Below are 24,802 nucleotides of genomic sequence, written 5' to 3' on the forward strand. Positions count from 1 at the left end.
GACTGAATGGGAACTTGTGATCTTTCTTCACATTGCACTTTTCCTGCATGGTTATCGAAACCACTCATGAAAACACGCAACGCACGGTAGACATGCATTTGTGCAACAGAGAAGCTCTGTCGCACTGTATGATGTGACAAATGACTAACATTAATTATCCAGTCCTGTTCTGTTCACACAGTGCGTGTTTTCTGAGAATGCGGTTGTCACGCCCGTAAATAACCGTACTGTGTGTGACCATATTCGTATTAAAGACTCAAATACAGGACTGACACCAGTATTCTGCTCCAGTGTGAACATGGCCATATGAGGCATGCGATTGGGTGTCTGCTGCAAAACATTTAGCGGTGGCATGCTAACACCACATATTTTTACACTGTACAGGTTTGGCTCTGAAATGCAGGGTTAACACCTGAAAATCATTTCATAACCCCAGGTGAGAACTTCACTTCTAAATTACAAATGCGAAATGTGTTAAAAGCGATGACAATTACAGTGTGAAAAGCCCTTGTGATGTTTTGGCCCCTAGATGGGTCAAGTCCATTTATTAGATTGTCAGGTGAACATTACGTCCAGAAACGAACACCACATTATTTGAGATTCCATTTGTGCTTTGATCATGAATGATATGGACAGGTTAAGTGCTGAAGCAATTTCAAATACCTAGCCATAAATATCAACAACAATAACAATAAGTTCAGTACAGTCAGTAATATGAGCCCTTCCCACTATATTTCACACTAATCCAGCTAAATTCATGTAGATATGTACTCTTTTCCCAAACAAAGTTGAGTAAAATTAGATTTCTCATTCAATCTACCGCTCACTGCTGCCTGGTAATAACGATGCATTACTGTAGTCATGTAGGCCAGTGTCTCTTAAGGGCCTCACAGGAATAATCCTACAAATTACATTTTCAGCTTGCTCTTTTATCATGTACTACTCGAGCAGTTAGTGGCTGGTGCAGCACTCAGTTGCATACACAATATTTAGAACCCTACATTTGCAGTAATTAGTGCCAAAAATCCTTCACTTTTCTATAGTTAAAACACAGAGCTTCTTTCTGCAAGATTTAAGTTCTCTGTTAACACACCAGAATGTCAAGAAATTATTTTCTTGCCTCAGGGAAACAATCTGCAGTAGAGGGTTAACGTTATGAATTGTAGTTTTTATTAAAGCCTAGCGGTACGTGTTGCACTTTTGTAGCTGACGTTACAATTAACACGATCAGTGGAAGTGACATCAACATGCTGTTGAGCTGTGAGTCGTGACAAGCGAAAGAAATTCACAAATTTGGATTGATTTATGGCCTGTTTTACTGCAAATGCTGTCCGTCTTGTTCTGCCGTACTGGTGATTATAGCCCAGATCTCTCTGATTACAAGACTTAGCGCATGTAAAATGAAAATCAAAGAGAGGACTGTGGGTAGTTTAAATTCTTCTTTCAAGATCAGAGGTAGCCCAGCTCCACTAAGACAGTCAAGCCACAAAGTCTCTCTTTTTAAAGATTTACAGGGAGTGTCTCTGCTCTCCTAAAAAGCTACTGTGTCTGATTCTTTCTGATAGAGAGCCAATCATGCCAGCATTCATCCTGAGCTAAATTACTGGGTTTGATGCAAGATGGAGGTAAATTGGGATGGATCTAGTACTCTGAGGCAAAAGAAATATTCTGAGCTTTTTTGAACTCTGAAAAAAATGGCTTTTCGGTGTATCTATGACATATACGTTCACTTCTGATTAAATATATGAAGGGAAATGTCAGCTTGAAGGCCAAGGCCGCTTTGAAGGCGGCTAATCATCTGACAGCAAGAGCACTGTACGAGGTGCTGAATAAAGCTACAGTTCATTATTGCAATTGCTGTAATCATTACATATTCTGGAGTTGCTGACAGAAAAGCTGTCAGTTTATATTTTCATTGTTGTCCCTGTCAGAAGCGTTTATTTTCATCCAACTTGATTTGCACACACAGTCCTGCTCACCATCAAAAGTGGAGTCCTGCTTCAAGCATTCAAGCTTTTTTAAAGACTGCTAATATACTGTGTATAGGTTAAAAAGCTGTTTACACAAATTTGTTTGGGATATTGTGTTTGTTGTTCACAAGCTCATGAAAACTATACGCAGTTTTTTAATCACCAGGCTGAAACTTTTTAAGGTGCGTTTAAGTCATATTTTCTCTTGTGTTGGATAATATGGCAGTCGTCTTATGTTGACATCTAGTGGTGTGGATGTAGCATCAAGCAAAAACCTATTGGTTTTCAGTTACTTATACAGTGTAAAAATGCACTATAAGCAGTTAGTCATTAATATTTCGGATATTCCAGAAATCAACACGTCCATGTAAAAAAAATAAAGAAATAAATGTGGTAACACTTTAAAATAGGGAACACATATTCATGATTAATTTGGAGTTTTACCTCAATAAACTCTTAATTTGCATCTTATTATTAATAGTTAGTAAGGTAGTTGTTAAGTTTAGGTATTGGGTAGGATTAAGGGATATAAAATATGGTCATGCAGTATAAGGCATTAACATGTGCTTCATAACAGTCATTATTCCAGTAATATGCATGCTAATAAGCAACTTGTTAATAGTGAGAAGTGGTCCTTAAAATAAAGTGTTACTGAAAATGCTTTAAAATGTGTATTTATGGTTGATTGTAGCTTATGGGTATAAGGGAAGCCTAGACTCTAAATATATATATATGTATATATATTAACGGTTTCAAAAATTCTCTAAATAAATAACTCAGCATCGTCAAATAAAAGAAATACAGCAAGAGACCCAGATACTTCTGTTCTGGCAAGTCTCTGAAGTGTGCATTCAATGGACACTTACTATCTCAGAAAACATCTCAACAGAGAACAAAAAGGCTCATTTAAGAGAAAGAAATTTCCAAAAGCACCATTTATTTTACCCTGCCTCATGTTTCGCCTCCACAGACCTGCATTATGTGTTACAACTCTGCCCGGGAGCACGGAGACACGGAGACCAGGAGACGAGGAATTCACAAACACGAGAATCTTTAATCCAACTAGGAGCATGGGAGGCACAGGAAACACATCACGGACAGGGAAGACAATTCAACGACCGACAAAACTAACTGAAAGGACTGGGGCCTATAAACACAGGATAACGAGGGACCTAAGGAGACACACCTGGGATCAAATTAACAATTAACATGAGGGAGAAACTGGGTCACAGAACACATGGGGAGCAAAACACAACAAAAACAGGTCCAAGATCCTGACATATCGCCCCCCTCCCGGAAGGTGCGTCCTCGCACCATAGAAACATCCAAAGGGGAGGGGCGGGTGGGAACTTGGGAGGCGGCTCAGGAGGAGGGCGGATACCCGGGAGGGGGCCGGCAGACAGAGGCCAAGGCGGTGACGAAGGAGGGAGGAGCCAGGGAAGAGACAGGAGGGACCCGGAGCAGGAGGCGCTCAGCTGGACCCAGGCCACAGCCGTGAAAATGGCCCAAGGTGGAGCCGACGGAGGGAGGAGCCATGGAGGAGGGATGGCCGCCGACTCCAGGGGGCCGACCAACGGCGGCGGAGCAGGTGGTGGAGGAGCCCGAGGCGGAGACGGAGAGCCAACGAGCCAGGGGGATGCCGAGGATCCGGGGGGACAGGGTGGAGCCGAGGGCTCTGGTGACCGAGGTGGAGGCGGAGACCCGGAGATCTGACTGAGGACCAAGGTGGAGCTGGAGGGAGGAAGGAGCCCAACGGAGCCGGTGGGACGGAGCGACGAGGCGCAGCCAGAGGAGAGGAGTCCAGAGGCGATGGCGGGTCGACGCCCGACCAAGGCGGAACCGGAGGGACGAGGGAGCCCGGTGGAGCTGGTGGATCGAGGAGTGACGGTGGAGGCGAGGGAGCTAGGAGCCGAGGTGGAGCCACTGGGTCTACGGACCGAGGCAGAGTCCGGGCCTCGGAGGCTGGAGGCGGAGGTAAGGGATACTCCAGCCCCGGCAACGCTGGAGGATGGCAGACCCACGGGGCTCGCACCGTACCGATAGAGGGCTGAGGGCGAGCGGGGGGGCTGCCAGACGACAGCGGTGGAGGAGGCAGGAGTGGGTGGGAGGGTGGGGATCTTCGAGGAGCAGGCACTGGAGGGCACGTGCGTGGAGCCGGCACTGGAGGGCACGTGCGTGGAGCCGGCACTGGAGGGCGCTCTGGAAGCGCGGACACTTGGGGGCGCTCGGGAAGAGCTGAGCTGGACGGGACCAGTGGAGACGCAGGAGAGCTGGGCGGGACCAGCGGGGACGCAGGAGAGCTGGGCGGGACCAGCGGGAACTCAGGAGAGCTGGGCGGGACCAGCGGGAACTCAGGAGGGCTGGACGGAACCAGCGGGAACTCAGGAGGGCTGGACGGAACCAGCGGGAACTCAGGAGGGCTGGACGGAACCAGCGGGACTTCAGGACGGCTGGGCGGAACCAGCGGGACTTCAGGACGGCTGGGCGGAACCAGCGGGAACTCAGGAGGGCTGGAGGGAGCCGGCACGGGAAAGTCGGACGCCCCCTCTCTGTCCAGCAGTCCCAGATTTCTCCTCAGCTCACCCTCAGCCGCGGTGCAGGGGGCGGAGCTCCACTCCGCGCTCACACCGTCCACGGCTTGCTCCCTCGTGATGAACACTGACGCCGGCTCTCGCACCTGGTCTGACGGGTTGGGCTCTACTTCCGGGACGATCATCCGCTCAGTCGCTCGGCTTCGTGCTGGCTCGCAGATCGCGGCGGGAAATGGCTCTCCGTCATCGGTGGGCTCGGGCTGGTGCTCCGCACCGTGGGGAGATGGTGGGCTGGGCTCTGGGTCTGGAGTGGTTCTGGCGAGATCATCCTCTGAGGAGACTGTGAGAGGCGATCCGTTTCTCACCAGAATCCACTCCACAAAAGCGGCGAAATCCTCTCGAGGACCATCTTCGGACGACAGCGCTCTGCACGCGGTGTTCAGGCTTCCATAATAGAAAGAGCAGAGCACGTCGTCCGGGTAGCTGGTGGCGTTAGCTAACATGAGGAACAGTCTTGTATGGTCCTCGAGAGATCGGTCCCCCTGCTCCAGCAGGAGGAGGAGGAATTCGGGCCAGACATAGGGATCCATGGGTCACAACGGAAAGAAAAACACTGGGTAAGACGGAAAACAAAACGGAAGGTAAAAGTAGAGGTATCTGTTTTTGGTCGGTCGTTCTGTTACAACTCTGCCCGGGAGCACGGAGACACGGAGACCAGGAGACGAGGAATTCACAAACACGAGAATCTTTAATCCAACTAGGAGCATGGGAGGCACAGGAAACACATCACGGACAGGGAAGACAATTCAACGACCGACAAAACTAACTGAAAGGACTGGGGCTTATAAACACAGGATAACGAGGGACCTAAGGAGACACACCTGGGATCAAATTAACAATTAACATGAGGGAGAAACTGGGTCACAGAACACATGGGGAGCAAAACACAACAAAAACAGGTCCAAGATCCTGACATTATGCCATTAGAAGTTAATATCAAGTTACCATAGATATATTTTATTAAAGGGATAGTTCACCCAAAAATGAAAGTTATGTCATCATTTACTCTCGTTCCAAACAAGACTTTGCTTAGTCTTTGAAATACAATGTACATTTACATACACATGGTAAACACAGAAACTAATATTTTTTTTTTTTAGATTGTTTAGATGTAAATAAAAGCTTAAATTAAATCTGTTCATCAAATAAAGCACTTGTATCTCTTTGCAAGCCTTGGCTTAAACAGCTCAATTTATATGGATTCGATTTATGACACCTCTATAATTTTGGGATCTTAAGTTTTGCTTACCTGGAGTTTTAATGGAGGGACAAATAGCTCTTTTAGGTTTAACATCTTAATTTATGTTTCAAAGATTAACTGACGTCTTATGGGTTTGGAACGACATGATGATTAAATGATGACAGCATTTTCGTTTTTCGGTGAACTACCCCTTTAATACCAATGGTAATTCAGAAAAAACTATGGCTACTATGGTAGAGTCATAATTAACTTTCTAATATGATGTGTTTAAATTGGTCTGTGTGAAATTTGCATAACACACTTGGGTGGCTTGATACTGCCACTCAGAAAAGGTGGTGTGCCCTTCGTGCTGAAGCCTACATTAAATGAAAATGACAAAGCGACGCCACTCGATGAAAAATCAAACAGAAGAGGGGCGAGTCAGACAAGCAGCTGGGCCTTTCCGTCTCAGAGATAATAATCTGACACTGTCCCTGTCAGGAGTCCCGTCCACTGAGTTTACTGCGGCGCTGCTAATTCAAGCTCCATCTTCCTTCCTCTGTTCAGCTCAGTCAATGTTTGCTTTATTGATAATCACTTCAGATGGCCCGAAGTCAGAGAAATAATTTCTCTCCTCCATAGAGAAGGGAATAGACAATAAAGAAGACTTCGGGTTGAACACCAGTCTGCGCACGCAAATGAGCGAACATACGTGTTTTTGTGCTCAGTTTGACTACTGAGAATCAAGAATGGAAATGACTTGTGGAATAGCACGTCTACTTCATTTTGACAGGTGGGTTGAGACCTTCCACAGCAGCAATAGTAGCTCTGAATATAAATATGCATTGCTCTTCAGTGTCAGGAATATACTGTATATAGGCCTCACACAACTGTGTGAAACAGCAGTGAAAGCTCTTCTATTTTTGATGGTGAATCCAGAGTTTATGGTTCTGGGAGGTGATGTTTGACAAAAAGTTCTATGTTGTGTCTGAGATCACACACAATTCAAGGCTCAACAAAAAGGATTTATTTTTTAATTTTTTTTAGTTGAGATTTGTACTTGAACTGCCAATATTTTGACCTTTGGGAAAAAAAAATGAATACAATTTTATTTTAAGATTTAAAAAAGAAAGAAAATGCAATCATGAGAAAAAGAATTGCTTTTAGTGACATGTATGTATCTTATATTAAACGTTTATTTTTTCGGGAGCATCCTGCATACCAGTGGCATCTTGCCAAATAACCTGAAAGTCTCACACAGGCCTAAAAAAACTTATGAAAAAAAGAAATCTTTAAAAAATGTCTTTAAAATATATATTTTTTAGTGACATATATGCATATCTTATATGAAATGTTACATTTCGGGGACGTACTGCACACCATTGTCATCTTGCCAACTAACACACGCCTTTGCCCATTTTTAAAATTACATGAAAAAAGGGAAAAATTTACAATACATTAAAACATTTTTGTTTCAAACCTTTTTTTTTAAAACAATGCATTTTTGAAGACATCCTGCAAGTCAGTGATGTCCCACTAACTAACCCGAAACTCTCAAACACAGACTTCAGTCCACTTTTAACAATTCATGAAAAAATTATGAATATATGTTAGATATATAAAATATTTTATATTAAAAGTTGCATTTTTGAGAGCATCCTGACAACAAACCTGAAACTCTCTCATACAGGCTTCATCCCATTCTTAAAAAAAATTATTTAAAAAAACTTTATTTCTGTACTTTTTTTATTAGTTAAACCTTACAATTCCGGTGGCATCCTGCACACCTGTGACGTCCCACCAACAAACCTGAAATGCTCTTGCGCATGTGCCTATTCTTAAAAATTTAATAAAAACAAAATTATTATAAAAGTTTTTTTTTCTTTATTTTTTAATTACATACGTGTATATCTTTTTAAAACGTTGCATTTTGTACATCCTACATATCAGAGATGGTCCTACCTAATACCCCAAAACGCTGACCATCCTCACTGTTTTCATCCTCACTGAAAATGCAGAGGACTTCCCTCACTCCATCTCTTTTTCTCTCATTAATCTGAATGTCTGTTTAATTCATTAATTTTCTCTGTGCAATGACGACACGTTCAGCCTTATTAGAATCAATGTCACACTGAAAGGTAGAGGCAGGGGACTGAGAAATTGAGTGAACAGAAAGCAAGAGAAGATGTAGAATGCGTGCAAGGAGAAGCTGGCGGCAAAGGAAAGGATGAGGAGAGGCTCATTACTGCTCCAGAAGGACTGTGGAGGCTGAAGCACATTAGCTGTGCTTGTATAAGAGGAATCTCTGTTCACCCTCCATCTGCATCTATCAGATCGCAACACATCACAGAGAGGCCAGAGGATAAAAGCACGGCTCAGATGTAGAGATATAGGTAAGAGACGTGCTGAATATCCTGATGCCTCTGTGCCAGAGGTCTCAGAACATCAGCAATGTAGAAATCTCCTGCCACCCACTGATAAGAGATCAGTGTAAGGGACTGGCCAGCTATCAGCCTGCGTCGAAAAGTCGTGCTGCTCGTACACAGGAGAGAAAATGTGCGGCTGGAACGAGCTGCATGCGGAGAGCCACCTCCTCTTCATCGCTATTCTCCGGCAGCTGTGGAGAGTGACCTTTGCAGGCAGAGAGCTTAAGATAGTTAAAATTTGATTGGATTGAGGGAAGCTAAAAGAGGAGAAAATAGAGCCTTTTTCTTTCATTGATGCTAACCTTGAGGAGAGCCCCAGTGAGGATGACCAGATTTGTCCCAAAGAGACAAAGAGAAATAAATATATATATATATATATATGAAAAATTAATGTGAACCTGCTAGACTGGAAAAATAACATAAATAAACCCCTAAATAAAACAAATAAAATATGATATAGTTTGCATAGATGGTCTAATTTTAGGAACATTATTTTCCTGAAAATTAAGTACATTTTTCCCTATCAAATTTTCATTATCGTTGTGTTTGTCTTTTAGTTCTCATTATTCTCATTCTCAGTAGGTTCCCATTAACACTGATTTTGCAAACTAAAATTAGCATAAAGACTGTACAAGAAACATGTAATAATGTACAGTATGAATTATGTATAAATACTACCATTTAAATAATATATAATTGTTTTGTCATATTTTTAACAGTAATTTTGGATAGAATGAATGAACAGCTAAATGAATGAATGTACATTTGCATTCAATTTTAATTGTAATGCATATTACATGCCTGTAATATGCATTAAAATTAAATGCTAGAAACATGCTTTCCGCAAGTACTCAAACGGAAATGCTTAGTCAATGGATTGAGAAATGTTGGGCTATGTCTAAAAACAATACTTCGGAGTAGGTACAGTACTTCACAACCAGTAAAAAAAAAAAGTAGATTCTATAATGTATGAATTGAATATGTTCATTGTCACGTAACCTACAACGGGATAGTAATATGTTCACTGAATGTGTATTTAAGAATCTCGCCAGTATAGATATACTTTATAGATATCACCTACTTTAAAGATTTTGCTACACTCTACACTCCATTGCACAAAAGGTTCTTTATAGTTGAAAAAGTTTCTTCAGAATATGTTCTTCACACCAAGAAAAAAGGTTCTTATAAGAACTGCTCACTGAAAGGTTCTTTGTGGAAACCAAAATGGATCTTTAATGGCATTGCTGCACATTGCACCCATTTTGGAACCTTTATGTTTATATAAAAAGAGCTTATTGTAATGTCTGCCCACTTGCATTGTGTTATGAAAACGCAGCGGCAAACAAAATCATGTACTTGTGTAGAGCGTTTCAAGACTCAGAACTGACTGTGACATCAAATCCAGTATTTCTAGAAGAGAAAGCATCTCACATTTGTTATTTGCAATCAGAGGTGAGAGATTGCATTTCGCTTCTGAATAACCGTTGTAGTTCAAATGCGATAATAAGGTGCTTCTAGGAGATGCGCTTGTTGTGCCAACAACATGAAGGCAATTTATTCACTTTCAAGAGGTGAGCGGATATCTCTTACTGGTTTCAGAATGCTTCGTTTGTGTGCTTATAAATAATTGCAGAGGTTGAGAGGAGAAAAGAACAGGGCATTAGCAAACAGGGACAAACGAAGGGGAGGTGAGCGGGGTGGGTTGCCAATTCCCTCCCCTATTTCATTGTGTCCCTCTGCAGATATGGTTAATTCTCCTTGGCTCACTTTTTAATCCAAAGCCATTTAATTATTTACGCACACACGTACACACAAAGGGCTGTCTGCTTCCCCTTCTCCTCGTGGTTCCTCTCCTGAGGAAGGAAACAAAAGTTAATTGAAATAAATGAACTGGGGAGTGAATCAGAGTTGATTACATCTGCGAGGTAGGAAGTGATGTTGATTACAAGTGCAGAGAGAGCGAGAGAATGTAGCTGCGGCTAATGAAGAGACATGCTTGTCTGTTGCCTTTACAGAAGACATCACAGTGCCTCTGATCCTCTCCAAAAAAGACACTCGCTTCAGAACCCGACAAATTTCTTGCACTTCGAAGACAATGAAAAGGTCTCCTTAAAAGAAAAGCATTTTTTAATTCGCTCATCACTTTTTCACAAATACAACTGTCAGGCAACAGATTAGTATTATCATTCATACTTTAGAATAACTGTACACTATGTAAAATTAGTAGCACAGACAATATACAAAGGAGGGTTCAGAGGTCAGGATGGGCAGGACGGAACTTAGTTTAGGAATGAGGGAGGATACTAGCCATAGAAACCAGGCCAATTAATATTTAGTCATTCTGGGATTGTTCAATTAACAAATTTGGTTGTTCCACATTATGTAGTTTCAAATCAAGTTTTAATATTTGTAAATAAATTGTAAAATGCTGTAAAATGTGTTTAATTTAATGTGCCGATTAACAGATTTAATAGTTTGCTTTGTCAGTTCCAAATCAAATAACATCCTTGTAATAGGCTGTATTTTTGTCTTGCTTCCCAATACAAATATCGAAAAATTCTAAAATCAAGATAAATTTACTTAAAATGACATTTCTTGTTTTCTGAGGGAAAAAAAAATTAATTGAGTTAATGTATAAAACTAGAAAAAATATATGCCAATGGGGTAAGAAAAATAAAAACTCAATCAAGATTATTTTTCTTACCCCACTGGCAACTAAAACTTGCTTAGTTGAAAGAAAAAAGAACAAAACACGTTCATGTACTGGAAAAGTAAAATATTGAGTAAAAAATATTTTTTTTGCAGTGTATAGGTAATATTAAAAATAATCAGTTTCTGTTTTCAGTTTGTTTTTTGTTTTATTCAAATTGAACAATATAGTGTAAAATGTATCGCCATTGCTCAATAAACAGATTTGAAAGTTTCCTCTTTCATTTTCAACCGATAGTAAACCTTTTCTCTTTTTTTCAATTTTATGAGTAAACATTGTAAAATGCATTTACACTCTGCATTTTTGTGTATGTCTATATAAATTGCCAATATATTATATACATATCAGCATTACATCATTGGCACTCCTGCTCTTTACAAATGTATTTGCACCATATTGGCTTTTCCTACCTCTGCCCCTGAGACAACAAATTATCATTACACATGGCAAAAAAAACCCCCCAAAAAACTAATCTCTTTAGCACCACAGTGGGAGCACACAACAAACAAGACATATCAACACACATACACAGCACACAATATTCTGAGGTTGATGATCAGGAACTTGGTAATAACAAATTCAGATATGAATGTGTTTACATAAAAAAGAAGCATAATTTAGTCAGTCTTCAGTGTAATGCTCGTATGACACCCCTCTCTCAATCCGACAGTATTTTTCATTCATTACCACATACTGTACATAGATGAAGCAATTGAGCTGTGTGGCGCAAAGGTTGATACTCTAGCACCATGGAAACATGGATCACTGACAGGCAAACATACTAGGCTGCCCGCTAACAAGACAAGCAGCTTAAGTGAGCGGACTACTTTACATATTAATAAGCAGCTGGGCTCCATTTGAGTCATGCACATAAACTGCTTTGCGTTTTGAAAAGCTTGGGACTTATTTAACATTGTTTATGTATGAGCGTGCACTGATTAAAGATGAGTAACACTGCAAGTTTGATGCGACAGGGAATATCCAAGCGAGGAATTACACACATATCGGGGTGGTATTTTCTTGTCAAACTAGTAAAGAGGTACAGTATAACATTGCCTCAGTTGGCATCACATTGCAGTCAAGGCAGGAAAATGGGTCTTAGAAATATTTACTTTTCAATGTTGAAGCTGATCCCTCAAGTGGCAAATTAATTTCAAATCATCGCTATCAAATGAGACAAACAAACATGAGATCCCAGTCACAGGCTGTAAATTCAACATATATGCTACGGGCTAAAACGGTCTGTGGCGCAGATGACAGACAAATTATGAATTTGTTTTTCACCCGGAGCAGTTCTAGGAACTCTAGCGGGTCACGCCTCATAATTTAATCCACAGGTGAGTACAGTATAAAGACAGATGGACAAGGAGATAAAAAAAGACTTCCCTTTGATAGATGTGCTTAGTTTGTCCTGGTTGGCATCCTTGCATAGCTACCATGGATTTTTGGGCTTTTGCAACCCATCAGATGTTCAAAAGTCATTTGGAAACATGCCACCAACCCACCGTCATATTGCGTAATAAATAGCACTCGTGGCCTCGTTTCTTTAGCTGGTGAGTCCTGTGATGAGGTGCTCTGTGTTAGCCATTAAAACACACTGGTCCAACATGGAAGCCAAACTTCTGATTGTTATTCCCAAAGTCTGATACTGCCACATCTATGACCGGAAGAAGCTCTGATCGCGGAGAGTCAATCTGCAATACGGTCCTCTCCTGACCCTTACGTGTCTGTGGGAAGAAAATAAAACGTGAGCTGAAAGAAGGCTTTTACAGTGTATTTTTGCTCTGGGATGAATCGCTGAGTGTATCCCTGTGAGGTTCTTCTGCTGGATAAAGCATTAAACTCCTGCTGAAATAGGCTTATTTGGGTGCTATTTTAGAATTAGCGTGTTCTGATTGTTTTTAGCTCCCCATTCTCTGCTGACGGAAGGCTAATTTGGTGATTCATTAAACTCTGAGAAACTAAGTGTGGGCGTTTTTTTCTAAGGAAGTTTTAAATGAATACTTTCCATACAGACAAAATTGCTGTTTACAAACAAACACACGGTGACGGCATAAACAGGTTCTTTAGGCACCCTAGAAAAGAGCTTCTTTAGATTAGCACTTCATTTAAAGTAGCAAAAACATTGGTGGAGGTTTGGCTTTCTTTGGATTTCCACCATGATAAATGGATTAGGACTGTGGATTTAACTCAGGATTCGAGCACAGATGCTTTTCGTGAAAGGATATGCAGATTTAAACCCTGCAAATAAAATGTTAATTTATTTTGAATGGAATAAGTACTGTAACTATCGAAAAAATATGTTAAGTCTATAACCCCTTTCACACATACAGACTTTACTGGAAAATTACCGGTAAATTGCCTTAAAGACATCATTTGTGAACAGGACCTTTTCAAAAATACTGGTAAATTCATTCTGGCAATTTACCGGTATGAGAAGTTGTAACATTGGCAGTAAATTGCCAGAATTCTGCTGTGTGAGAACGCAGAATGAAGATTATCAGTGCGAGAAAGTACGAGTTCAGAACACGCTGACATAAGACGTCTACAGTGGGCCAATCCAGAGACACTGAAATTCAAAATTCAACGGCACTGAGCCAATCCTAACATTCTGACGTTATGAATTCACCTGTAATTTGAAAACGATGTGAGAATAATGTTTTTCCAGAAAAAGATCTGTGTGAACAGCGCATTTTTTAAATTACCGGTAAAGCCTCTCCTGTAATTTTATGGTAATTTTATGGTATTACTGTTTTAAAGGGGCTTATGTAAGATTGCCAATGTGGTCAAATGTATACTTGAGAATTAAAAGATGCATACAGTATAGCTCATTTGCTGGGTAGTCAAATATTTGTAGTTTTTACTTGTACATGCCTGATTTCTATTTAAAAATTGAGGGTGTTTATTCACTAACCTGTGGACAAACTGGTTGTCTGACAAACTAAAACACTGAATACAGTGTTTATACTATTTAAATAATATTTATAATATTCAACAGTTGTGGGTCTACAAAATTTTTTCCAAAAAAAATCTCATATGCTTTACAATGCTATATTAATTTGACCAAAAATACAGTAAAAAAAAACCAAAAAAAAAAACCCCAGAAATATCATAACATTAATATAATATTACTTTTGTTTTCTATTGTAACATTTTAAAGGGGTCCTATTATGCCCTTTTACAAAGTCTTAATTTTGTTTGGGGGGGTGTACTAGAACATTCTCTCATACTTGGTGGTTCGAAAATCGCATTATTTTTCACATAATTTACATTTATTACAATACCTTGCTCCCCAGCCTGACACAAACGACTCCATTAGTTCCGGGTTTAATGAAGGCTGCCTTCCGAAAAACGAAATGTGTTGTGATTGGTTAGCTGTCCCAGTGCGTTGTGATTGGCGAACAGCTTAGACGGTGTTTCAGTACTGTCCCGCCCCTTGCCAAAACAGCAAGTTCGTCAATATTGCTATATCAATTCAGACCTCGAGAATATTGAACAAGAGGATCGCGCAGAACCTTTGCACGCACGGATATTGCAAGACATATTGAAGTGGTAACGTTATTGGGTTTTATTTTATTTATTTTTTTTGGCTAAATCACGTTTTAGATAGGATGTCAAAAACAGCTTAAAAATAACTGCATTTACTATGTACAGATAAGTGCAACGGTAATATGTATTAAGTTTATTGTTCTTTAATTCTAACATTATCACATGAGTTGCAGTGAAACTATTTGTGGCGGCATATATATGCAAATTGATTCTCTGCCATCAGGAGGCGCTGTTGGAGAGGGAGAGTGCAAGGTTTCCCCGGTAACGCTGTACACAAAGCAGAGCTCCACTCACAAATGCTGCTTTATCAGACATTACATGCAAGATGAAATGAAAATGACATCCAAAATTTTCTGAAAACAGTCGTTTCCATCAGAAATACAGTGATATAAAAACACCAGCACGGGTTTTCGATTTTGAAACGTGCAGTGCTCAACCAAGCGTTTTCCCCCAACCCCCAAACCATTCGAATTTCCGTAGGCGGGATTTATTTTTGTGATATCACAAATACAGGAAAACAACTTTGTAGTCCAAACGAGCCATTTGTTGTAGTTCTTCAAAAGGGATTTTTTAAAAACAAAATATCTCCCTTTGGAGTGGACTTTGAGATTTGTAACTTTGTAGATCTTTTTATGCCCAAACATAAACAATACACACTGACTAAAATTCAAAAAGTGAAAAAGCATAATAGGACCCCTTTAAGATATAATTTATTCCTGTGATAGTAAATGAATATTCAGCATCATTACTCCAGTCTTCAGTGTCACCGGGTCCTTCAGAAATCATTCTGATATGCTGATTTGCTGCTCAAGAAACATTTCTTATTATTATCAATGTTGAAAACAGTTGTGCTAAACAGCATTTATTTGAAATAGAAATCTTTTGCTACATTATAAACATTGATTCATTTAATGCATCCTTGCGCAATAAAATTAATTCCTTCAAAAAAAAAAAAAACTTTTTTGAACTGCAGTGAAGCTCAATATCAAAACAAAAAGCTTATGTTAATTTCATAAATAGAAATCTTCTCACCTGACAACCATCATACAGTGCTGTGATAAAGGGCGATTTGGCTTGCGTCATCTCTTCATCGTTGCTGCCACGGAACCGTACAGCATGTTGATGGCTGTGGCTCGCCACGTCGTACCAGCCGACAGAGTTCTGGCAGCTATATGTGAAGGTCTGCGTAGCTGTGGCACTGAGGAGCTTCAGGAAGGTCAGCTGGACCACAGGAACTGGATTTCCATCAGTGTCAATATAGGATAACTGAAGCAAAAGGGAATCATGGATAAGGAGCACTCAGCTTAATCAAAGAGAGTTCTTTAGACACATTTATTGCATGACATCCATACAAACTTGCACACCCCTCCTAGATTTTATTTCTAATGAAGGCAGAAAAGAGTGACATCTGTCTGCCTAAATCTCCATAACAAGGTCAGATGTCACACCTTACGAATGAGCTCCGAGGGAAACAGGCTTTAGCTGTTAGTCTCAAGCATCATTTAATGAGTCAAGACGGATGGAGGTCGCTAGTGTGCACTCAAGAGAGTTCGGCCCGAGGCGTTTCAGATAGAGGCGCATATAAATTCCATCATATCCCTTTTTTAGACCATTTATTTTTTATTTTTATCAAAGACACACACCCATTGAGTGATGCATTGTTTGACAGTTTAGAAAATCTCTTTCACCATGTTTCGCTGTTAATTTGAGAGTAAAAATTCGATATAACAACTGGTCTATTTATTGCATCAGGCAGTGTCTCTAACAAATTGTGGGGCGACAATAAAGAATTTTGAGGCAAAATGTTCTTTAAAAAAAAGGCGTCTAGATTCAAACTTGGTGCTGCATGCATGTTGACAGTCAGACAGTTAAAAGATGAAAGAAAAACATTTGAAGGAAAAAGCACCTGTTTGCCCTTTCTGTACTGGCTGTACCAACTGCCCGGTTTTTCTTTGTTCCAGGCAGCCAGCTTCACCTGTATTGAGAGATGAGAAGACAGATCAGACGTGTTTTTCTTCAACTCCAGAAGGCCTATTGAACTGAGACTGCAGGAAGACGTGTGTAGTGTATGTGAGTATGGTTTGAGAGTCACCATTTCAAATCGTTTATCAGGGTGCAGACAGGTCTCCCCCTCCGCAGTGAAGTTGCAGAAAACCTTAACGGAGTCTCGATGGCAGCCTTGGTTTGGGTCGATCCAGTATTCACCTAAGAGGAGGGGGATTGCAAGATCTCTTTAAATAGTTTTTTAAATACTCATTTAGCTGGGGAGAATAACATGGGGCAAATTCATTAAATATTCACTTTCAGTATTAAACACACAAAGAGCACAAACACAACTCTTTTCTATGTAAATTAGAATCATTAAAGATTCTGCTAGTGCTATTTGCCAAGGTCATGCGGCATTCAGAATTGAGAATTCTTTTTAAATTACCAATCAATTCCTGAATTTGAATTCAAGTAGAATCAAAATGTATTTCATGAAAATGAAGACATCCCTGTAGCTCAAACAGTAGAATACGGCACTCGCAACACCAAGGTCATGGGCTCGATTCCCAGAGAAGCATGAACCGACAAACTGCATGTTGCTAATGCCAAATGCATAAATTCAAACAAATTAATATTCAAAGAAACTCCAATAAGCGCCGTTTCTAATTGCCACATTCTGCATTTTTTTTAAAAGCTTTTTCAGGTATCTGGTAGAATGTAGTGATTCTATATAGTAGAAGGGTCAAAGTACGCACATCCAAAAATGTCTTGGCCAGGTGCTAGATCAAAGGGTATCATCAAATAATAGAAAAATGATCTGCACATTGTCCCTTTATTCAAAAAATGTAAAAGTGGCAACGTTTTGGTCAAAGACCTTCGTCAGGCAAACACATTTTTAAACACTTTTAAAGTGGTAGTCTGCAGCATCTTTTACAACCAAATACTCTGAACTAACCTGCTTGATAGAGAATTGCACTGTGCAAATTGTATTCAGCTTAGACTGTGCGCTGTTACCTGATTTGCATAATTCCTTTAGTGAACAGACAGCATGTGCAAATAAACCAATACAGTCACAATTTGCAGGCATTCTTAGTGAATTCCCCCCATCGAAGAAATTAATTAACTAATGCGAAATGTGTGTAAAATTCCTCACCATCTTTGTATTCTGGATGACACAACATCAGCTCCTTGCATGTGCGGGCAGGACTCTCGAAGGTCCCGAGTGGTTTTCTCATGAGCTCCACCTCTGTTTTCATTGAGTTGAGTGAAGCGAACACCTCCTCCATGCCTTCTGGGTCATCCAGAGACTCGTCTGCCTGTAGGAAATCATCCATGTTGAGCTGGACTGCTTCCTCGTCCTTGCTCTCTGCCCTGGATCCGGCTCCTTGTCGGTTTGAGTGTCTCCTTCGCTTTTTACGTCCCTCTCTGAATGGCAGAGGCTCAATCATAGTAGCTGGTGGGCCCTAAAGAAACAGAGTGAGACATGAGGAGACAGGAAAACAGAAACAGACAGAAAATTAAGGAGACATTATGATGGCTCACAGGTGGTCCAGATGGGCCAGCAGGTCCTGGATCTCCTCTTGCACCGATGGCTCCCTTTGGGGGGAGAGAAACAGAAACAGTTTAGTCAGGCATCCCTAAAATTGGCACAACCCTCAAAGGCCCCTGCCAACTCAGTGCTTCATATGGCGATTCGTTCAGAGGGATAATCCAAGTTAGAGCAGCAGGATGCAACTCAGGCACTGACAATGTCTTTCACTCAGGTTTCATAACAGAAGCGAAAGCTCAGATCAAAACTAACAAATACCATATAACATAGAGATGCTGAAAAACAAGATTGCAATGAAAAATATATATACAGACCTGGTCTCCTTTAGATCCTTTCTCACCTATTGCACCCTACCAGTGAAAAATAGAATATCAATAATGAAAAACAGGCAATATGATTCGGCAAATAAATTTAAACCTAACAGGTACCTTCAAAAGTAGTTGCCTTTCCACTATAAAATCAAGAGATAATAAATAAATAGAGTGACAGTACTCACAGAAAACCCAGGCGGTCCAGGTGGGCCAGTCGGGCCGGGGGGACCACCAACACCCTATTAACAAGAGATCAAAATAACATTTTCTTTAAGACCATCATTAACAAAGGCAGTTAAGGGGTGTATGTGTAGCATGATTCTAATATATTTACATTGTAACAATTTCAGTATTATTACCAAATATTTTTTATTGGCACCTGACAACAGATGAAAATCTCTATGGTAGCTACCGGTCATTCATGTTAACATTTGCCCAACAATTAATATACAAAATAGATATTCAATTCAAATGCATCCTATTGTTCTAAGAAATTGGTCATACATGAAAATTCTAGCTAAAAATCAGTTTTTATTGAACGTTTCTCATGAAACATTCCTACTTTCTTAATTTTCTTAGCATGTGCTCAGCGAATTTGTGATTGAGAATGTTTGTGCATTACAGTTGCCTACTATATTTATACATACATTTTAATAAAACGCAATGAAAAACTCCAACACAGACCAGAAATCTAATGCTAATATACTATATAGTATAAATTGTTTATAATAGCAGATATGTAAACATACACCATCTCCTTTAGGGCCTTGTACTCCCTGATTTCCTGGCAGGCCTCGATCTCCTTTTTCTCCCATCTCTCCTGGAGGTCCAATCAGTCCAATTAGCCCAATATGACCCTAGATAGCACAAAGAACAGCAGAGATAGACTAGTGCACTGAGTCATTACAATTACAAAGACTTCACTATATTTCACAGTGAGCACAGTGCCGGGAAGTTATGCTTTGAGAGTTTTATGCTTGACTTTTGTGAGAGATGTAATCGTTGGTTTCAAGCTGTTCAGTTATGTTCTCAGCTCTCTCAAGCTGTATTGTTTGGGTTACGTGAAATGAGCTTATGTGAAACGAGCATATCTATGATGCAGTCAGGTATCATACCTCACAGTGTCAAGTGTTTATGATGCTCTTATACCTTATCTCCTTTAATGCCGGAATCTCCTTTCAGTCCTGGTAATCCAGCTGGACCCTATATAAAGCAAAGCCAGTCACAAAGTTCAATTTCATTTTGAGGCTGAATTTGCTACAAGCCCAAAATCATTTGTCTTCTTTTCTTAGAGCAGCATTTGATACAGTTGCAGATCGATATGGGAGAGAAAGATGTGGTGAAAACCCTACCATAGGTCCTGGGGGTCCCGTTTGCCCTGGGGGCCCATTTAAGCCTTGCTCCCCCTTAAAAGGACCAAGCAGAGTGGTAAATTCAAGATAGATTAAGTGGTCAGAGAGATCAGTAATAAGAGCGGGTAAATCACGTTGTTCGATATCTGCTATCAATAGCAGATTGGTATACTGTAACATAGATGTGCTTAGACTCACAGCAGAGCCTGGAATCCCACGCAAACCCTCTGGACCAGGGTTTCCAGGGTGTCCCTGTGGTCCAACAGGCCCCGTTTTTCCCATTGGACCCTCGGCACCAGCAGAACCCTTAAGAACATAAAAATATCAGTTGTTCTTGTGTAAAACTGTGCCATGCTATATGAGAGTTTACATGAAGATTTATTATAAAAGACTCACCTTTGCCCCCTTTTTTCCCTGTTTCCCTTCATTTCCTTCAGGACCTACATGACCCTGTGTAGAAGGAGACTAGTGATTAGATTACAGAGTTTTTTTTATAGTATGGGAATCATTCAATACACAATCGAATCCCACCCTCCGTCCAGGTGGCCCTGGAGGGCCAGGCTCTCCTGAGACTCCTGGGGGTCCCTGTTCAAAACAGAATATTTACTTGAATTAGTTTCACAAATGTATATATGTATTCGCATATGTAAATTCACCGATATATCTAAGTGCTTGAATACTCTACTTACAGCTTTGCCAGGTTCGCCATTATCCCCTTTAGCTCCTGGCCCACCATCAATACCCTACAACCAAAAATTATATTCAAATAACCATGTGAAATTGCCATCAAAATGTATCAATCTTGAAGCTTGAATTGATGCAGGTGTTGCTGCACTTACATTAGCACCTGGCTCTCCAGGGGCTCCCGCGTCTCCAGGAAATCCAAGGGGACCCTATTGAGGAAAATGGATGGTGTCAAAGTAAAAATATCCTGACAGTTTTAACTATGGGAATAGTTACTCACTGGGTGTCCTTTGGGTCCATCTGATCCAGGTGTGCCTCTGATTCCTGGGGGTCCTGCGGCCCCAGGTGGGCCAGTATCACCTTTCTCGCCCACTTCACCTTTGTCTCCCTTGACATTAAGGCAACAGGGTGCTTAGTGATACATGGGGGATCAAAGACTTATGAGAAAAGAGGAAACAGGAAGAAATTACTTACAGGGGGGCCAGTTTCGCCAACATTTCCTGGATTCCCTGCTTCTCCATCCTCACCCTAGATAGAGAGCAAAAGAGACCAACAAAGAGAAGAAAGCGAAAAGAAAGAAAGCGACCATCCATCATACTTAAGCTTACATGTTTACGTAGTTACAGAGGCAGTACCCTCCAACAAATAAACACAACCTCCCCCATAAATCACAAAAACACTTGTACGTATACACAGTGAGAGAGAGGTCTACCTTTTCTCCCACCATTCCTGGCTGGCCCACTCCGCCCGGCATGCCCTGAGGACCCTTGCCACACAAAACAAAACTGAGTCAGTTTCATACATAATGCACGCAAGGCTGTCTCCTCTACTTGCAGACTGTTGACATTACAGTGATGAGATTACAGACTACCGAGCATGCTCTCTGTGTATATGCAATCATATTTTATTAAGCTAAAACGCCATATTGTTCAGCTTCCTCCTGGCTGAGGCGTTTATGGCTGCAGTGGCTGAGAATGAATATCTCGAATGAGTCTAAACTGAAGTGGCTGCTCTGGTCTCTGGAGTCTCTCTGCTGAGTGCTTTTAAGTGAGGTGCACACATGAAGCCAAATAGATGACCAGCACATCCATACTGGCCGCTTTTCATACGGTGGGCACAATGAGCCCCGGTGCACAACTCTTCTCTTCTCCTCTCCCGCTCTTCTCTCTTCTCTCACTTTTCAATTATTAACACATAGGAGATGTTCAAAGGCAGCCATTAATAGAGGTAAATATAACTCTCTCTCAGGGATGATAGTCTAATATTCCTTAATCATTCATAGAGAAGTAAATATAACTCTTGCAGAAGGATCATATCCCACTTCTTGTTAATAATTTAATGCTCAAAATCAGCAGAGGGTGGGCAGAAAGAGATATGGGGAGGATGAAAGTCTGAGGAAAGAGAAATGAGGTGTCACATGTGACCTCATAAAAGCCTGGGGGGTTTTCATCTGTGGCAGAATGTTGATACACAGGACATGTTCTTTGGAGTCGTGAAACAAAGACTCCTCATTATGTCTCAGCAGTACTGGGACAACAGTCTCTAATCAGCGCTAATCTACTGTCCTGTACTTGAACCCTACTGCACAGGAGGTTGATAGACAGGAAGGAAAACACAAAGACACTTACCTCTCCCCCAATTGGTCCCTGGGGGCCACGCGGGCCATGTTGTCCTGGAGGGCCCTGATGAGAAGCAGAAAGATTAAGCGTTTCCCACATATCATTAGACATGTACTCTCTCTTTCACTCTTTCTCTCCTCTTTTTGCACAATCAGCACCTTTCTCTGTGTCAGAGAGGTGTTTTTTTTGTACATCTCTTACATGGTGGTGACAGGCTATTACAGGCGGGCTGATTTCCTCTCTGTGTGCTGTGTCTGCATTTTAATGAGGACCATCTCACTTCTCCATTCTCTGGTTACACTGCATGAATTCTCAACTCCTGAGGCATACCTCTTATTGCTGCGGGGGGCGGAACACGAGCCATTAATCAAACTGGCCAAAACTGTTGCAAGCACGCCGCACGCGGTCTCCACCGAGAGATATTAGCGCAACACGAAGCATCCAGCTGGATAGACTACAGCGAGGATCAACACCAAGGTTGAGTGTGTAGTCTCAAAAATATACAATACCCCACTCTCCAGAATCCATCACAGAGGCTTAACACAAACTGGTACAGTGAAAATGGAAAATTCAGTGGCTATGCATTAGGGCCTGGAAATCCCATGATCCTCAGCATTCACTCATGGATGAGATGTTCCCAGTGAGGTCTTGTGGCTTTGTTTTTGCCCGGTTTTGATGCACTTCATCTAATCGTGCAAGTGTGTGGAACCGTTGAGAATTTTGTTTTGCATTCCTTCATGGTTGACGGAGCCGTGAGAAGACTGTCACAAAGGAGTGCGCTCATTAGACAGCCCAGGCTCACGGTAATCTGATTAGCAGCTGTCACGCTGCCTTCCACTTCAGAACCAGCATCACTCTCTCTCTCTTCTGTCACTCTCGGCTCACACGGGTCTGACACTTATACACTCACACATATGAATGATGCCCCAGTCTCACACGGCTTCTCTCACGGTTTCCTCATCTTTCAATGTATTATAGTTCTCTACTGACTCTCATCCTACACACACAGTCCTGTTAAGAGAAATGCTGTGTGGGTTTGGAACATTGGACTGACTTAATGTGATACTCGAGTGAATGATTGTTTTTTCATGAACAAGTTTGTACCACAAACTACTATTTTATGTTAATGTAATAAATGTGTAAATGTGAGTTGTACTTGAGGCTCCAGGAGCAAGTTTGGGAACCACTGGCTTAGCAAAGTAACAGCACTCTTGTCTTTGACAAGTGACATTATTTGAGGAATCATTCAGGTTTGGGAAAACTTGCGTGTAGAAGTGTAGAAGAAGAGATTTTTTTTATATACTGAATTTTTCTCAAACTTGCTGCATACAATGTGTAGCATTTAGGGGTATTACACAGGCTAAAAACTTATACTAGAGCCAAAATATTCATATGAGGATTTTATGAAATGCACATCTTACCATAGCTCCAACATGGCCATTCTCTCCCTTCTCTCCAGGGGGTCCTGGCATTCCCTAAATAAACATTTAAATTTAGAGTCATACAGTTTCGAAATTAAGGTGGATTAACCCCCTAAATGAACTGTGAAAACTATGTCCCATCTGGATGAAGATGAACTAAGATTTTGCAAACAGTGCATTCATGCATGCAGTCAATAGATAAGGACATCTGGAACTGACAGAATGCTCAATATGTAACAACTCAGGGATGCAGGCTTAAAAATGGCAGTCTACTTGCAAAAATGTAAAAAAAAAACAGCAACCTTCTGTTATTGGTTGTATTTTTATAGCCCCAACTTTAATTTCATAGGGTTTGTTTTGTTTAACTAACCTAACTGCGGAAAGATGGTCTGAAAAATCATATGTATGTGGCAAATGCTGTACCTGCAACCCTGGTGGTCCAGTCACCCCTTTGAAACCACGAGGACCTTCATCACCTTTAGGGCCGTACATTCCTTGCTGTCCCCGGGGCCCTGGCTCCCCATCCAGACCCTGAAAGAGACAACAGTGCTGGACTGTGAACACACACAGAATTCCAACCAACATCACCCACACATTGGGTCATGCACACCACACTCATACATACTGGTGATCCTGGCTGTCCAGGAAGTCCTTGGCTCCCAGGCTGCCCTGGGGGACCCTGTGAGTTAAAATGCAGAGATATGGTGATACATACCTCTACTGAAAGTTTATGTATTATTCAGCACTTATGACAAGATAGAGATACTAACCCCCTCTCCCTTGTCTCCTTTGCTACCTTTCTGCCCTGGTCCTCCTATCTCCCCCTGAAAAACATACTCATGCCCATAAACAACGACCAGCATGAGCACAAGCATGTGCAACTTTTGAAAAAGTAGTCGAAGCTGTACCTTATCTCCGTCCTCTCCAGGTGGACCAGGTGACCCTGCAGGACCAGGTAATCCCACAGGCCCTTGTTCTCCATCTTGCCCAGCAGGACCAATTGAACCTCTCTCACCCTTAAGAGGAACAGCGGTAATTGGTCATTACTCTTGAAGCTACTCTACCACAGTAGTAAATCTTCTCATTTCACAGAGTAAAATATCCTGTCGACACTCACCGGCTCGCCCTTCTCTCCCATTGGCCCAGGGGGACCAACACCTCCTGTACGACCAGGCTGACCAATGGCACCTGCAGATCCAGCGGGTCCTCTTTCTCCTGTGGCGCCCTGTACAGACAAAGGAATGTAACATTTTAGTTAGGTGAAGTATATTGAGGAAAACACATAGGAGGAGGAAGGTGAAAAAACACTTACAATTGGTCCTGCAACACCAGGGGGGCCCTCCCCACCCTTCAGACCTGCAGTACCCTAATAAACCATAAATGCAAGACACTATCGATTAGATATATGTCCTACAGCATTACACATCTGCGTATTTGTAAAAAGCCTGCTTTCA

At 41.3% G+C, this 24,802-nt stretch overlaps 1 protein-coding gene across 1 annotated transcript in view; it reads right to left on the bottom strand.

The window, feature by feature from the left end:
- Positions 1 to 10,278: 10,278 nt before the first annotated feature.
- Positions 10,279 to 24,802, bottom strand: part of LOC306869012 (uncharacterized protein) — a 71,172-nt gene continuing 56,648 nt past the window's right edge. Inside the window, exons 41-67 of the mRNA XM_079415549.1 lie at positions 24,661 to 24,714; positions 24,466 to 24,573; positions 24,257 to 24,364; positions 24,119 to 24,172; positions 23,974 to 24,027; positions 23,772 to 23,879; positions 23,349 to 23,402; positions 21,937 to 21,990; positions 21,021 to 21,074; positions 20,783 to 20,836; positions 20,589 to 20,696; positions 20,464 to 20,517; positions 20,314 to 20,367; positions 20,156 to 20,209; positions 20,021 to 20,074; positions 19,823 to 19,930; positions 19,625 to 19,678; positions 19,422 to 19,475; positions 19,022 to 19,129; positions 18,458 to 18,511; positions 18,276 to 18,311; positions 17,955 to 18,008; positions 17,566 to 17,875; positions 16,519 to 16,631; positions 16,333 to 16,401; positions 15,459 to 15,692; positions 10,279 to 12,604 (exon numbers count right to left, since the gene is read on the bottom strand). Of these exons, the coding sequence (XP_079271675.1) occupies positions 12,458 to 12,604; positions 15,459 to 15,692; positions 16,333 to 16,401; positions 16,519 to 16,631; positions 17,566 to 17,875; positions 17,955 to 18,008; positions 18,276 to 18,311; positions 18,458 to 18,511; positions 19,022 to 19,129; positions 19,422 to 19,475; positions 19,625 to 19,678; positions 19,823 to 19,930; positions 20,021 to 20,074; positions 20,156 to 20,209; positions 20,314 to 20,367; positions 20,464 to 20,517; positions 20,589 to 20,696; positions 20,783 to 20,836; positions 21,021 to 21,074; positions 21,937 to 21,990; positions 23,349 to 23,402; positions 23,772 to 23,879; positions 23,974 to 24,027; positions 24,119 to 24,172; positions 24,257 to 24,364; positions 24,466 to 24,573; positions 24,661 to 24,714 (2,367 nt within the window). The 3' untranslated portion in view covers positions 10,279 to 12,457. The remainder of the gene's footprint in view (positions 12,605 to 15,458; positions 15,693 to 16,332; positions 16,402 to 16,518; positions 16,632 to 17,565; positions 17,876 to 17,954; positions 18,009 to 18,275; positions 18,312 to 18,457; positions 18,512 to 19,021; positions 19,130 to 19,421; positions 19,476 to 19,624; positions 19,679 to 19,822; positions 19,931 to 20,020; positions 20,075 to 20,155; positions 20,210 to 20,313; positions 20,368 to 20,463; positions 20,518 to 20,588; positions 20,697 to 20,782; positions 20,837 to 21,020; positions 21,075 to 21,936; positions 21,991 to 23,348; positions 23,403 to 23,771; positions 23,880 to 23,973; positions 24,028 to 24,118; positions 24,173 to 24,256; positions 24,365 to 24,465; positions 24,574 to 24,660; positions 24,715 to 24,802) is intronic.

Source organism: Barbus barbus, assembly GCF_936440315.1.
Source record: "Barbus barbus genome assembly, chromosome: 4".
Classification (NCBI taxonomy): Eukaryota; Metazoa; Chordata; class Actinopteri; order Cypriniformes; family Cyprinidae; genus Barbus; species Barbus barbus.